This window comes from Oncorhynchus keta, chromosome 19 (genome assembly GCF_023373465.1).
Source record: "Oncorhynchus keta strain PuntledgeMale-10-30-2019 chromosome 19, Oket_V2, whole genome shotgun sequence".
Classification (NCBI taxonomy): Eukaryota; Metazoa; Chordata; class Actinopteri; order Salmoniformes; family Salmonidae; genus Oncorhynchus; species Oncorhynchus keta.
The window spans coordinates 83,407,648-83,424,090 of record NC_068439.1 but is presented as its reverse complement, the minus strand read 5'-3'; the positions used below and the strand labels follow the sequence as shown (position 1 = coordinate 83,424,090).

The window sequence follows — 16,443 nt, the reverse complement described above, 5'->3', positions numbered from 1 at the left end:
TCCCTCTGTTCTGATCTAATGACAGTTAATCATGTCTGAGTCCAACTATTATATCAAATCAAATCACTCCAGGTTTGCTGTGTCTTTCATACCCTGGTGAGTTAGCTTCCTCTCCTAGCTGTATTGTATTGTTTGTTGAGGGGAGCGGCTGCTGCTGCTGCTGAGCTCAAACGGGACTACATTCAAGAAGACAATCTGCTGGGTTCATTATCTTTGAAGACAATCTGCTGGGTTCATTATCTTTGAAGACAATCTGCTGGGTTCATTATCTTTGAAGACAATCTTCTGGGTTCAATATCTTTGAAGACAATCTTCTGGGTTCATTATCTTTGAAGACAATCTGCTGGGTTCATTATCTTTGAAGACAATCTGCTGGGTTCATTATCTTTGAAGACAATCTTCTGGGTTCATTATCTTTGCCTAAAGACATATACTGTACTGTACATGCCAGTTATATTTTCCCCCTGGAGCTGAGCTGACGGCTGTTCCTGTTATACCTTCCCTCTGGAGCTGAAGGCTGTTCCTGTTATACCTTCCCTTTGGAGCTGAAGGCTGTTCCTGTTATACCTTCCCCCTGGAGCTGAAGGCTGTTCCTGTTATACCTTCCCCCTGGAGCTGAAGGCTGTTCCTGTTATACCTTCCCCCTGGAGCTGAAGGCTGTTCCTGTTATACCTTCCCTCTGGAGCTGAAGGCTGTTCCTGTTATACCTTCCCTCTGGAGCTGAAGGCTGTTCCTGTTAAACCTTTCCTCTGGAGCTGAAGGCTGTTCCTGTTAAACCTTTCCTCTAGAGCTGAAGGCTGTTCCTGTTAAACCTTTCCTCTAGAGCTGAAGGCTGTTCCTGTTATACCTTCCCCCTGGAGCTGAAGGCTGTTCCTGTTATACCTTCCCTCTGGAGCTGAAGGCTGTTCCTGTTATACCTTCCCTCTAGAGCTGAAGGCTGTTCCTGTTATACCTTCCCCCTGGAGCTGAAGGCTGTTCCTGTTATACCTTCCCCCTGGAGCTGAAGGCTGTTCCTGTTATACCTTCCCCCTGGAGCTGAAGGCTGTTCCTGTTATACCTTCCCTCTGGAGCTGAAGGCTGTTCCTGTTATACCTTCCCTCTGGAACTGAAGGCTGTTCCTGTTATACCTTCCCTCTAGAGCTGAAGGCTGTTCCTGTTATACCTTCCCCCTGGAGCTGAAGGCTGTTCCTGTTATACCTTCCCCCTGGAGCTGAAGGCTGTTCCTGTTATACCTTCCCCCTGGAGCTGAAGGCTGTGTCTACTGTACATAGCAAGGACCAGCCTTGTCCCTTATGGTCGCTGGTCAGGTTTGACCTTTTGGAACATTTAGAGGTCGTCTCACTCCTATTTCCTCCGACACGATCCAAGGTGACAGCTTGCTCTTCTGACCACGTGCTGTGTCCTCTCCGTACTCTCTGCCTGGGCCAGTCATAAAGATCTATCTGTCCCGACCAGTACTGTGACCTCGACAGATGACAGCCACCAGAAAAATGGCAACAGAAAGTGCTGATTTGATGCTTTCTTCACTTGGCTGAAGTGGGGACATGGAAGCTGGGCTTTTTCTCAATCTGTTAGGCAAGGTATGGCTTTAGTACAACCACCAGTGTTCTCTAAACAGACCAAAAGGTAGACGTTATTGGCTCCTAAAACTACCTCTTCACTTCCTTCATTCTGGACACAAAGACATGAAACATGTATCCATGATTCCATCTGACTGAGATGGAGTATATAAAGGGCCTCATTGTCCAACATTTGATTTGGTTTGAAGTATATAAAGGGCCTCATTGTCAAAAATTTGATTTGATATGAAGTATATAAAGGGCCTCATTGTCCAACATTTGATTTGGTTTGAAGTATATAAAGGGCCTCATTGTCAAAAATTTGATTTGATATGAAGTATATAAAGGGCCTCATTGTCCAACATTTGATTTGGTTTGAAGTATATAAAGTGCCTCATTGTCAAAAATTTGATTTGATATGAAGTATATAAAGGGCCTCATTGTCAAAAATCCTGAGGTGTCCCTTTCATAGCCAGGCAGTAAAGAGTCTACATATTAACTGGTGAGGAGGACAAATGTAAAAATAAAAGCCGCAAGAAAAGTGAGGATCCATTTCGTATTTGTTTACGACTTTGAATTAAGACAAAATAAAGTCAAAAAGCGAGCAACCAGGGTAAGTTGCTGTACAATAGTTATCTTAGTATTGTTAAATGAGTGAGGGGAAATAGTGGTGTGAATACCATGTGTAACGGATGTGAAACGGCTAGCTTGGTTAGCGGTGCGCGCTAAATAGCGTTTCAATCGGTGACGTCACTTGCTCTGAGACCTTGAAGTAGTAGTTATTTTGTGGAGTGATGGGTAACGATGCTTCCTGGGTGACTGTTGTTGATGTGTGCAGAGGGTCCCTGGTTCGCGCCCGGGTAAAGGGCGAGGGGACGGTCTAAAGTTATACTGTTACACATGCATGAAGTAAATGTCATGTTTTTTTTTCCTTTGTCGTCTTCAGAAGAACAGTCCACACAACACCAGTGTACTATCTGCTGGTAAATCATCTGAGATTAAAGTGGAACCGACAGCATTTTAAACAACATGAAATCTTGTTCACATCTATTCATATAAACCCCCAGGAAGAATATGACACTATTTTTTTTTTTTTTTTTTTATTATTTTTTTACAAGTGAGCACTTTAAGATATGGTCATTTGGGAATGACTTAAACTAAGACATTTGTAAAAAAAATTATATAGCAATATAGAGTGGGAAAACGGCCGTGACAATTAATATATACTGCAGTGAATAAAACATCTGTCTCGTCCAGGACCCGGAGACTATGCAGACCGGTGCGCCATAGCCAATCAGAGGCCTATATGCAAATAAGGCATATTTGCCTATATGCAAATACAGTAGGCCTATATGCAAATAAGCCATTTGCCACACGGGCCTGCCATCATCCACTTTGAACTTGACCGTGTCTTTACAGGCAGTAGCATCATCACGATGTTAGATCATTCGAACGCATTCACAAAAAAAAGCAATTTCTGCAAATATGTAAATACCACGGGAGTCCTCTTACATTTGGGAACTTCACAGTCTTATCAATCAAACAAACATGGAAAGGTAGGCTCTCTCTCCCTCAGTTGCCTATGCACATCAACAAAAACAAAGTCAACAACTAATGCTAACCAGAGCGAGAAACTCAAATCTAACAAGGGAACGTTAGATAATCCCTCTCAAACTTGTTCAGCTAGTTGACCGTCAAAAATGCACTGACAAACGATGGAGAATAGTAGCCTGCTCGTCTTCTGCAGCTTGCCTGCCGATCCATGTTTGTTCCCCAACCCACGTTTTGACAACGTCATGGGAACTTGCCTGCCTGCCAGCCCATTTTGATTGATACCAAATGAATTTGATTGACAACTAAGAGATATGCTAACTGTTCAAGTTCAGCATAGCTAGTTGCCTAGCTAGAAAACCGATTCACATTTCTTGCTAGCTAAGCAAATTACATCTGCCTCTGAAAAACGATGAAGGGAAAAAGTTGGTCACTCACCTACTCAACCAATGACGTGCCATCCTCCCAGCAGATAGATAGCTAGCTAGCTAGCTAGCTAGCTAACTGTAGGCTCTGTGTTTTTAGCTTGCTAAATAAATAGCTAACTACATAAATAGATACGCTAGCCCAGGGGTGTCAAACTCAATCAACGCACGGGCCATATATATTTTTTTTTTTCACGGGACAGACATTTGTTTTTACAGAAAAACGTGCAACTCAGTCCAGTGTCTGTGTTCTTTTGCCCATCTTAATCTTTTATTTTTATTGGCCAGTCTGAGATTTATTGGCCAGCCTTTTTTTTTTCAACTCTGCCTAGAAGGCCAGCATCTTCACTGTTGGCGTTGAGACTGGTGTGTCCGTAAATGGTTCACTTCCTGTCCGTAAATGGTTCACTTCCTGTACCTGCCTCTCATCTCCTGCGTTGGGCGTTACAGACTGGTCTTTTGTGGGTGCTATTAATTAATGAAGTTGCCAGTTGAGGACTTGTGAGGCGTCTGTTTCTCAAACTAGACACTTTAATGTACTTGTCCTCTTGCTCAGTTGTGCACCGGGGCCTCCCACTCCTCTTTCTATTGGAGGAAATACGTTTCTGGCTTGTGAGGACGTGTTTGCTGGCCTCATAAATGCTACCCAGCTAGCTAATATTTAAAGGAATAAATAGTTATACTAACCCATTTGCAATCCCTTTAGTATTGCTTGCTGGCTAGCTACAGAGGTTAGATGGCTAGTTAGCTACAGTGCAGTAGTTCGCTACTGCCATCAGTCGTTGTTGTGTTTATCATATTTTGCCTATTCCACCATTTGTAGAATGCATAGTGGCATTTGAATATAGTGTGGGGAAAAAGGGACTCCGGACACACTGTGCACACGGTAGACACATTTAAATGTAGGTGTAGATGCATGACACGTTCATAATTCCACGATAAGAACTCTCTGATCAGAATACTAAATCTGCATGAACTGTCAAGTCTAGACACGGCCATTTATACTCATTTCTGTGTCCTATTCAGTTGTGCACCGGGGCCTCCCACTCCACTTTTGTTTTGCTATGCGGGCCTTGAGTTTGACACATGTACACTAGTCTATTATCCATGTTATGACTGACTTGTGACCATCGCTAGGTTGATTGTATTGACATTCCCTGCCTTAGTTACATTCATCCATTTTTTTGTCCAAAATATTGAGTCGTTGAAACTGAATCAGTTGCATCCCGAATGGAGACAGCAAACAAAGTACCAGGCCAGCTGTGATTTACAACCTGATAGCAATATGTTTTTTGGACTAACAAGAGATATATTTGATGAATTATATTAATAATGCATTGAACTGCATTCATCTAGTCTGCCAACAATGCCTTACTGTACTGTCATGGATTTATTTTATTTTATCAAATATAACCAATTTTTATAAAAGTTGGTTTTGAAGCATAAACTGGTAATGTGATTCCTTTCCTGTATTTTCACAGGCACTGACTGACCAGTCGGTGAAAATACCTCTCTGCTGAAGAGGAGCAGTGATTTCCAGGGGCAAACTGAAGACATGATGTCTGATGTGGAGACAGACCCCCTACTAACCTCCTCACCCTGGCGCTCCTCTGAAGTTTGAGGACATGATTGTGTCAGCAGACCGGAGAAGAATAGCCAACAGGGAGGGAAAAAAGCGCCATCAGAATGAGAAGAAAGAAACGGAGCAGCCGTCCACCGCAGCCCTGTCTGATTGTGCTCATTAGAGACTATTTTCACTGACTCTTCACACCTGCTTCTGAATACGTTTTTGCTACGACTCCCACCATTACATACATGACTATATGACTCATCACATACGCTGCTGCTACTGTTTATTATCTATCCTGTTGCCTAGTCACTTTATACCTACCTATAGGTTATACAGTGTCTTCAGAAAGTATTCATACCCCTTGACTTATTACACATTTTGTTGCGTTACAGCCTGAAATAAAAATGGATTCAATATGTTTTTCTCTCATCCATCTACACACAATACCCCATAATGACATCACAATACCCCATAATGACATCACAATACACCATAATGACATCACAATACCCCATAATGACATCACAATACCCCATAATGACATCACAATACCCCATAATGACAAAGTGAAAACATTCTAGAACATGTTTTTTTATACAGAAATATCAAATTTACATAAGTATTCACACCCCTGAGTCAATAAGTACATGTTAGAATCCCATTTGGCAGCGATTACAGCTGCCAGTCTTTCTGGGTACGTCTCTAGGAGCTTTGCACAATATTTGTTATATTCTGTTTATATTTTATCCTACATTTATTGAGATTTCTAATTTACATAAGTATTCACACCCCTTTGCTAGGACACTCCAAATTGAGCTCAGGTGCCTCCAATTTCCTTTGATCATCTTTGAAATGTCACTACAACTTGATTAGAGTCCACCTGTGACCAATTCAATTGTTTGGACATTATTTAGAAAGAAACACACCTGTTTATATAAGGTCCCACAGTTGACAGAGCACGTCAGAGCAAAAACTATACCATGAAGTCCCAGGAACGTGGCCTGATGAGACAAAAATGTAACGCTTTGGCCTGAATGCAAAGAGCGCTAATGTCTGGGGAAAACAAGGCAATGATCATCTCCCGTCTAACACCATCCCTACCGTGAAGCATGGTGGTGGCAGCATCATGCTATGGGAATGCTTTTCAGCCGCAGGGACTGGGAGACTGGTAAGGATGGAGGGAACAAAGAATAGAGCCAAATACATGCAAATCCTTGATGAGAACCTGCTTCAGAGTGCAAACGACCTGAGACTGGGTGGGCAAAGATTTACGTTTCAACAGGACAACGACCCAACGCATTACAGCGAAAGCAACACTTTGTCCCTGAGTGGCCCAGCCAAAGGCCAGACTTGAATCCCATGGAAAATCTGTGGAAAGACTTGAAGATTGCTGTTCACTGCCGCTCCCCATCTAACTTAATAACAGAGCTTGAGGAAATCTGCAAGGAAGAATGGGAGCAAATCCACAAATCCAGATGTACAAAGATGATACAGACATACCCAAGATGACTCAAAGCTGATACAAACAAACCCAAGATGACTCAAAGCTCTGCTGACAATGACTGGAACGAATTGCAAAAATCTGCAGCTCACCGATCACTGCACCTGTACACAGCCCATCTGTAAATAGCCCACCCAACTACCTCATCCCCATATTATTACTTACTATCTTGCTCTTTTGCTCCCCAGTATCTCTTCTTGCACATCATCATCTGCACATGTATCACTCCAGTATTAATGCTAAATTGTCATTATTTTCGCCTCCATGGCCTATTTATTGCCTACCTCCCTACTCTTCTACATTTGCACACACTGTACACATATTTTTCTATTTTTATTTTCCTTTGTGTTATTGACTGTGCGTTTGTTTATGTGTAACTCTGTGTTGTTGTTTTTGTCGTACTGCTTTGCTTTATTCTTGACCAGGTCGCAGTTGTAAAATGAGAACTTGTTCTCAACTGGCCGACCTGGTCAAATAAATAAATAAAAAATGTAAAAGCTGTAATCGCCGCCAAAAGGTGCTTCTAGAAAGTATTGACTCAGGGATGTGAATACTGTACAGAGCCTTCAGAAAGTATTGACTCAGGGATATGAATACTGTACAGGACATTCAGAAAGTATTGACTCAGGGATGTGAATATTGTACAGAACCTTCAGACAGTATTGACTCAGGGATGTGAATACTGTACAGGACCTTCAGATGGTATTGACTCAGGGATGTGAATACTGTACAGAGCCTTCAGAAAGTATTGACTCAGGGATATGAATACTGTACAGGACATTCAGAAAGTATTGACTCAGGGATGTGAATATTGTACAGAACCTTTAGACAGTATTGACTCAGGGATGTGAATACTGTACAGGGCCTTCAGATGGTATTGACTCAGGGATGTGAATACTGTACAGGGCCTTTAGAAAGTATTGACTCAGGGATGTGAATACTGTACAGGGCCTTCAGAAAGTATTGACTCAGGGATGTGAATACTATACAGGACCTTCAGAAAGTATTGACTCAGGGATGTGAATACTGTACAGGGCCTTCAGAAAGTATTGACTCAGGGATGTGAATACTGTACATAGCCTTCAGAAAGTATTGACTCAGGGATGTGAATACTGTACAGGGCCTTCAGGAAGTATTGACTCAGGGATGTGAATACTGTACAGGGCCTTCAGAAAGTATTGACTCAGGGATATGAATACTGTACAGGACCTTCAGAAAGTATTGACTCAGTGATGTGAATACTGTACAGGGCCTTCAGAAAGTATTGACTCAGGGATGTGAACACTGTACAGAACCTTCTAGAAAGTATTGACTGAGGGATGTGAATACTGTACAGGACCTTCAGAAAGTATTGACTCAGGGATATGAATACTGTACAGGACATTCAGAAAGTATTGACTCAGGGATGTGAATACTGTACAGGACCTTCAGAAAGTATTGACTCGGGGATGTGAATATTGTACAGAACCTTCAGACAGTATTGACTCAGGGATGTGAATACTGTACAGGGCCTTCAGAAGGTATTGACTCGGGGATGTGAATACTGTACAGAGCCTTCAGAAAGTATTGACTCAGGGATGTGAATACTGTACAGAGCCTTCAGAAAGTATTGACTCAGGGATGTGAATACTGTACAGGACCTTCAGAAGGTATTGACTCAGGGATGTGAATACTGTACAGAGCCTTCAGAAAGTATTGACTCAGGGATGTGAATACTGTACAGGACCTTCAGAAGGTATTGACAGGGATGTGAATACTGTACAGAGCCTTCAGAAAGTATTGACTCAGGGATGTGAATACTGTACAGGACCTTCAGAAGGTATTGACTCAGGGATGTGAATACTGTACAGGGCCTTCAGAAAGTATTGACTCCGGGATGTGAACACTGTACAGAGCCTTCAGAAAGTATTGACTCAGGGATGTGAATACTGTACAGGACCTTCAGAAGGTATTGACAGGGATGTGAATACTGTACAGGGCCTTCAGAAGGTATTGACTCAGGGATGTGAATACTGTACAGGACCTTCAGGAAGTATTGACTCAGGGATGTGAATACTGTACAGGGCCTTCAGAAAGTATTGACTCAGGGATATGAATACTGTACAGGACCTTCAGAAAGTATTGACTCAGGGATATGAATACTGTACAGGACCTTCTAGAAAGTATTGACTGAGGGATGTGAATACTGTACAGGACCTTCAGAAAGTATTGACTCAGGGATATGAATACTGTACAGGACATTCAGAAAGTATTGACTCAGGGATGTGAATACTGTACAGGACCTTCAGAAAGTATTGACTCAGGGATGTGAATATTGTACAGAACCTTCAGACAGTATTGACTCAGGGATGTGAATACTGTACAGGGCCTTCAGAAGGTATTGACTCGGGGATGTGAATACTGTACAGAGCCTTCAGAAAGTATTGACTCAGGGATGTGAATACTGTACAGAGCCTTCAGAAAGTATTGACTCAGGGATGTGAATACTGTACAGGGCCTTCAGAAAGTATTGACTCAGGGATGTGAACACTGTACAGAGCCTTCAGAAAGTATTGACTCAGGGATGTGAATACTGTACAGGGCCTTCAGAAAGTATTGACTCAGGGATGTGAACACTGTACAGGGCCTTCAGAAAGTATTGACTCAGGGATGTGAATACTGTACAGGACCTTCAGATGGTATTGACTCAGGGATATGAATACTGTACAGGACATTCAGAAAGTATTGACTCAGGGATGTGAATACTGTACAGAGCCTTCAGAAAGTATTGACTCAGGGATGTGAATACTGTACAGAGCCTTCAGAAAGTATTGACTCGGGGATGTGAATACTGTACAGGACCTTCATAAAGTATTGACTCGGGGATGTGAATACTGTACAGGACCTTCAGAAAGTATTGACTCAGGGATGTGAATACTGTACAGAGCCTTCAGAAAGTATTGACTCAGGGATGTGAATACTGTACAGGACCTTCAGAAAGTATTGACTCAGGGATGTGAATACTGTACAGGACCTTCAGAAGGTATTGACAGGGATGTGAATACTGTACAGAGCCTTCAGAAAGTATTGACTCAGGGATGTGAATACTGTACAGGACCTTCAGAAGGTATTGACTCAGGGATGTGAATACTGTACAGGGCCTTCAGAAAGTATTGACTCCGGGATGTGAACACTGTACAGAGCCTTCAGAAAGTATTGACTCAGGGATGTGAATACTGTACAGGACCTTCAGAAGGTATTGACAGGGATGTGAATACTGTACAGGGCCTTCAGAAGGTATTGACTCAGGGATGTGAATACTGTACAGGACCTTCAGGAAGTATTGACTCAGGGATGTGAATACTGTACAGGGCCTTCAGAAAGTATTGACTCAGGGATATGAATACAGTACAGGACCTTCAGAAAGTATTGACTCAGGGATATGAATACTGTACAGGACCTTCTAGAAAGTATTGACTGAGGGATGTGAATACTGTACAGGACCTTCAGAAAGTATTGACTCAGGGATATGAATACTGTACAGGACATTCAGAAAGTATTGACTCAGGGATGTGAATACTGTACAGGACCTTCAGAAAGTATTGACTCAGGGATGTGAATATTGTACAGAACCTTCAGACAGTATTGACTCAGGGATGTGAATACTGTACAGGGCCTTCAGAAGGTATTGACTCGGGGATGTGAATACTGTACAGAGCCTTCAGAAAGTATTGACTCAGGGATGTGAATACTGTACAGAGCCTTCAGAAAGTATTGACTCAGGGATGTGAATACTGTACAGGGCCTTCAGAAAGTATTGACTCAGGGATGTGAACACTGTACAGAGCCTTCAGAAAGTATTGACTCAGGGATGTGAATACTGTACAGGGCCTTCAGAAAGTATTGACTCAGGGATGTGAACACTGTACAGGGCCTTCAGAAAGTATTGACTCAGGGATGTGAATACTGTACAGGACCTTCAGATGGTATTGACTCAGGGATATGAATACTGTACAGGACATTCAGAAAGTATTGACTCAGGGATGTGAATACTGTACAGAGCCTTCAGAAAGTATTGACTCAGGGATGTGAATACTGTACAGAGCCTTCAGAAAGTATTGACTCGGGGATGTGAATACTGTACAGGACCTTCAGAAAGTATTGACTCGGGGATGTGAATACTGTACAGGACCTTCAGAAAGTATTGACTCAGGGATGTGAATACTGTACAGAGCCTTCAGAAAGTATTGACTCAGGGATGTGAATACTGTACAGGACCTTCAGAAAGTATTGACTCAGGGATGTGAATACTGTACAGAGCCTTCAGAAAGTATTGACTCAGGGATGTAAATACTGTACAGGACCTTCAGATGGTATTGACTCAGGGATGTGAATACTGTACAGGGCCTTCAGAAAGTATTCACACCCCTTGACTTGTTTCACATTTATTTATTTATTTATTTATTTATTTAACCAGGTCGGCTAGTTGAGAACAAGTTCTCATTTGCAACTGCGACCTGGCCAAGATAAAGCATAGCAGTGTGAACAGACAACACAGAGTTACACATGGAATAAACAAAACATACAGTCAATAATACAGTAGAACAAAAGAAAACAAAAAGTCTATATACAGTGAGTGCAAATGAGGTAAGTTAAGGAAATAAATAGGCCATGGTGGCGAAGTAATTACAATATAGCAATTAAACAATGGTAGATTGGCAGAAGATTAATGTGCAGGTAGAGATACTGGGGTGCAAAGGAGCAAAATAAATAAATAAATACTGTATGGGGATGAGGTAGGTAGATAGATAGATGGGCTGTTTACAGATGGGCTATGTACAGGTGCAGTGATCTGTGAGCTGCTCTGACAGCTGGTGCTTGAAGCTAGTGAGGGAGGTAAGAGTCAGAGCAGCTTACAGATCACTACACCTGTACATTTTGTTGTTACATCCTGAATTTGTGTCACTGGCCCACCCACACCCACCCACACCCACACACACACCCACACACCCACACACACACCCACACACACACACCCACACACACACACACACTCACACACACACAATACCCCATAATGTCAAAGTGGAATTATCTTTAGACTTATTTTTTTACAAATGTATTAAAAATTAAAAGCTGACATGTCTTGAGTCAATAAGTATTCAACTGCTTTTTTTTAATAGCAAGCCTAAATAAGTTCAGGAGTACAACAGTGCTTAACTAGTCACATAATTTGCATGGACTCAATAATAGTGTTAAACATGATTAAATGACTACCTCATCTTCTGTGTATAACATGAGCCGCTCAGTATATGTAGATAATCCTTGTTACTGCGGGTTTCTTTGAAAGATATTAAATATTTATGGCTAACGTTATATTTTCAGATGATGCTTATCCAGACACACATGTTAAATTGATGGGTCGTGTGAAGAAAATGCTACAACCACCCTGCAGCCACATCTTGCTAAGTGGATGGGTCACTATTGTCTAGACATGTTCACATGTTTATGAAATACAATAGATGGCCGTAATCACCCCCAGATACATCTGGCTAACTTGACGGGTCATGTAATCATCTGAGTCTTTTGTTTAGACATGTAGCTAACTAGTTAAACAATGAACCATAATCCCAAACCATAGCTACAGTACAACCAGATTATCATAGCGAGCCACCATGCATGAAATGCTGTAGAATAAATCTGCAGGTAGCTAAAGCTAACCAACTAGGTTCAATGTTAGCTAGCTAGATAACATTAGACTATAACTAGCAATGTAAATGGCTTTCTGAGATACAAATAATATTACTACACAGATCATACATAAAACGTTAGCTAGCGACCCAGCAAGCTAACGTTCGCTAGCTAGTTAACGGTACACTTTCACTTGCAATGAAAATGACTTTCTGACAAAATTAGAAACTTATAATATTTGAAAATGTAAGCTAGACTCTTATCCATATACATGGATGAACGCTTCATGGCAGACTGGAACCATTTAACTCAGTTTTGTTTGTAGCTACATCTTGTTGGTGCCAGCGTTGTGTCAAGTCCCTCCGGTTCACACTGACCGTGGCGTGGGCAGAAAGTAGCCCATCACTTTTCCCAACAGATTTGTAGATTGATGCCCTGAATTTAGCAGGATCTATGTTGTTGAGAAAAGTATCAAAACCTTTGTATTTCTCGATGGCTAACTTCATATCTTTCAAAACCCGACGAAGTAGAAAGGACTCTCAACACATACTGAGCAACTCACATTATAGACAGAATCATGCTACATGCCAGACCAATCCAAACTCATCTCCCGGCATATCCAGCCCGCTCATTATCTCAGCCAATCATGGCTAGTGGAAAGGTTCCTGTATTTTTCCGTGGCTAAACCAACTTGGCTCGTAATTTAACAAAGGTAATTCGTATTAATGGATGGAATACAAATTTGTTATAACAGCACATGAAAGTGCACATGTCCCAGAAGGAATTTATTTTTCCACATTTTGTTGTGTAACAGCCTGAATTTAAAATGATTTTTTTGTCACCGGGCTACACACACCCCATAATGTCAAAGTGGAATTATGTTTTTTGAAATGTTCAGAAATTAATTTTTAAAAATGAGAAGCTGAAATGTATATTGATGAATATTCAACCCCTTTGTTATGGTGAGGAGCCTAAATAAATTCAGGAGTAAACAAGTCACATAATAAGTTGCATGGACTCACTCTGTGCAATAATAGATTACAGGCATCAATTTGACAGAGCAAAGAATAATTTAGAAAATAATCATTGTTGCACAATCCAAGTGTGGAAAGTCTTAGAGACTTACCCAGAAACACCCACAGCTCTTAGAGATTTACCCAGAAACACTCACAGCTCTTAGAGACTTACCCAGAAAGACTCACAGCTCTTAGAGACTTACCCAGAAAGACTCACAGCTCTTAGAGACTTACCCAGAAAGACTCACAGCTCTTAGAGACTTACCCAGAAACACTCACAGCCTTAGAGACTTACCCAGAAAGACTCACAGCTCTTAGAGACTTACCCAGAAAGACTCACAGCTCTTAGACTTACCCAGAAACACCCACAGCTCTTAGAGATTTACCCAGAAACACTCACAGCTCTTAGAGACTTACCCAGAAAGACTCACAGCTCTTAGAGACTTACCCAGAAACACTCACAGCCTTAGAGACTTACCCAGAAAGACTCACAGCTCTTAGAGACTTACCAAGAAACACTCACAGCCTTAGAGACTTACCCAGAAAGACTCACAGCTCTTAGAGACTTACCCAGAAACACTCACAGCTCTTAGAGACTTACCCAGAAAGACTCACAGCTCTTAGAGACTTACCCAGAAAGACTCACAGCTCTTAGAGACTTACCCAGAAAGACTCACAGCTCTTAGAGACTTACCCAGAAACACTCACAGCTCTTAGAGACTTACCCAGAAACACTCACAGCCTTAGAGACTTACCCAGAAACACTCACACCTGTAATTGCTGCCAAAGATGCTTCTAAAGAGCATTGACTCAGGGGTGTGAATACTTATGTAAATTAGATATTTCTGTATTATATATTTTTTAAATGAGCAAAAAATGTCTAAAAAACACGTTCTCTTTGTCAATAATGGGGCATTGTGTGTAAATCGGTGAGAGAGAAAAAACAACATCTATTTCATTTGAATGTGGTTTGTAAACACAACAAAATGTGAAAATAAGTCGAGGGATATGAATACTCTCTTACGGTTGCTTACATGCTTTATTAACAACGGATTCATCACACATGAGCCGACAATGGGGCTTTCACTATGGGAACGGTGGAATTAGCCGACAATGGGGCTTTCACTGTGGGAACGGTGGAATTAGGTAACCCAAGTCATTGGGACACCATTAGGGCATGTGAAATGTGACCAAGTTCCCTGGTGCACTCGGGCAGAAATTTTAAAAAAGCAATAGGTGTTGAATTGATCATGTAGAATTAAAAACGTTACACTATTGCAATTCACGACTGTATAGTCACACTTACAACCTATTATTTTCCATCACACCTCATAATAGAACTGTTCTTCACTTCCTATACCAACAAGAGAGGTGAGAATAGAACGGCAGCTACATACATCGCCTATTGTCAGCGCTTTCCTTTCCCTAGTCTCGTTGCATTGCGCTGTCGTGTTACCATTTCTGCCCAACGATATACCTACATCCTGTAGACATGAATACTACACTTACTGTCGTGCTTGGAGGTGCCCCATGTGTGCCGCGGAACTCCGGGACTCTTGATAATCGCTCTTCCAGCTGATTTCAGAGCATCCATGCTTTAGGTGTGTCTCTGACAGTAGCCTAACCTAACGTACAGTAGCCTAACCTAACGTACAGTAGCCTAACCTAACGTACAGTAGCCTAACCTAACGTACAGTAGCCTAACCTAACGTACAGTAGCCTAACCTAACGTACAGTAGCCTAACCTACCGTACAGTAGCCTAACCTAACGTACAGTAGCCTAACCTAACGTACAGTAGCCTAACCTAACGTACAGTAGCCTAACCTAACGTAGCAGGCGTAAAATAAACTCTGACAGCGGTAAGTGGATAGCCTACTTTAACCTGCGCTTGCTTTGGCTCCGAAAACATAAACAGTAGACTAGTAGCCAGCCTACATACAATAGTCGACTACGAGTGAGTGATGCGCGGAATGAACCGCCCGGGTATAGGATTTGTGCGGCGTTCACATGCAGTCGGAACTAGGAAACTCAGATAACTCAGAATTGCTGATTCGTTGAACGCGGCACGTGTATAACTACAAACATTTAGCATGTCAGAAATGTCCGTGTTTCCTAATTCCGACCAACTCCCGTTGTCTGAAACAAGGAGGGTCTAGTGAAAACATGGGCAACGCAGCCTCCATTTAACCCCGTTGCTTTTCGGTAGGCTACTGCTGAACCGAGGAACGGCGGAACATAGGGGGCGGTCACGAATTAAATGTGTGCCACACCCATTTCTGGAGGGATGTTACATTGGAAGCGGGCGGGGTAAACCTATGCGCAAAATACATCATGTACATTATCTAGCTCAGGGATGGGTAACCGCACGGCGCGTTTTAAAGCCCCCCGGATCAAATCAAATCAGTCAGGTCTCAAATTACTGCTAGCATATAATAATTACACAAGGGACAATTTCAAAATGTCGTTGTGCTTCAGCAGTTTCTCTTGTTAGGTCAAAAGTGGTGTAAAGTACGTAAGTAAAAAATACTTTAAAGTACTACTTAAGTAGTTTTTGGAGGTATCTATACTTTACTATTACATTTTCTTTACTACTTCTACTTCACTTATATTCATAAAGAAAATAATGTACTTTTTACTCCATACATTTTCCCTGACACCCAAAAGTACAAGTTACATTTTTGAAGGCTTATTAGCAGGACAGGAAAATAAGTCGCTCTGGATAAGAGCGTCTGCTAAATGACTTAAATGTAAATGTAGTCAAATGTATGCATTTATCAAGAGAAAATCCCTGGTCATCCCTTCTACCTCTGATCTGGAGGACTCAGGCTTTGTTTGTAAATTATGTCTGAGAGTTGGAGCGTGCGCCTGTCTATCCCTAAATCATTTTTTAAAAACAAGAAAATAGTGCGTCTGGTTTCCTTAATATAAACCATTTGAAATTATTTATACTTTTACTTTGATACTTAAGTATATTTTAGTAATTCCATTTACTTTTGATACTTAAGTATATTTAAAACCAAATACTTTTAGACTTTTACTCAAGTAGTATTTTAGTGGGAATCTTTCACTTTTACTTGAGTTATTTTCTATTAAGGGATCTTGACTTTTACTCAAGTAGTATTTTAGTGGGAATCTTTCACTTTTACTTGA

General features: G+C 41.5%; 1 protein-coding gene across 1 annotated transcript in view; it reads right to left on the bottom strand.

Annotated features, from left to right (window-relative positions):
• The window catches only part of LOC127909080 (low density lipoprotein receptor adapter protein 1-like), a 56,908-nt gene extending 41,686 nt beyond the window's left edge, over positions 1-15,222 (bottom strand). The window contains exon 1 of the mRNA XM_052468983.1: positions 14,802-15,222. Within this exon, the coding sequence (XP_052324943.1) occupies positions 14,802-14,886 (85 nt within the window). The 5' untranslated portion in view covers positions 14,887-15,222. The remainder of the gene's footprint in view (positions 1-14,801) is intronic.
• Between the last annotated feature and the right edge of the window lie 1,221 nt (positions 15,223-16,443).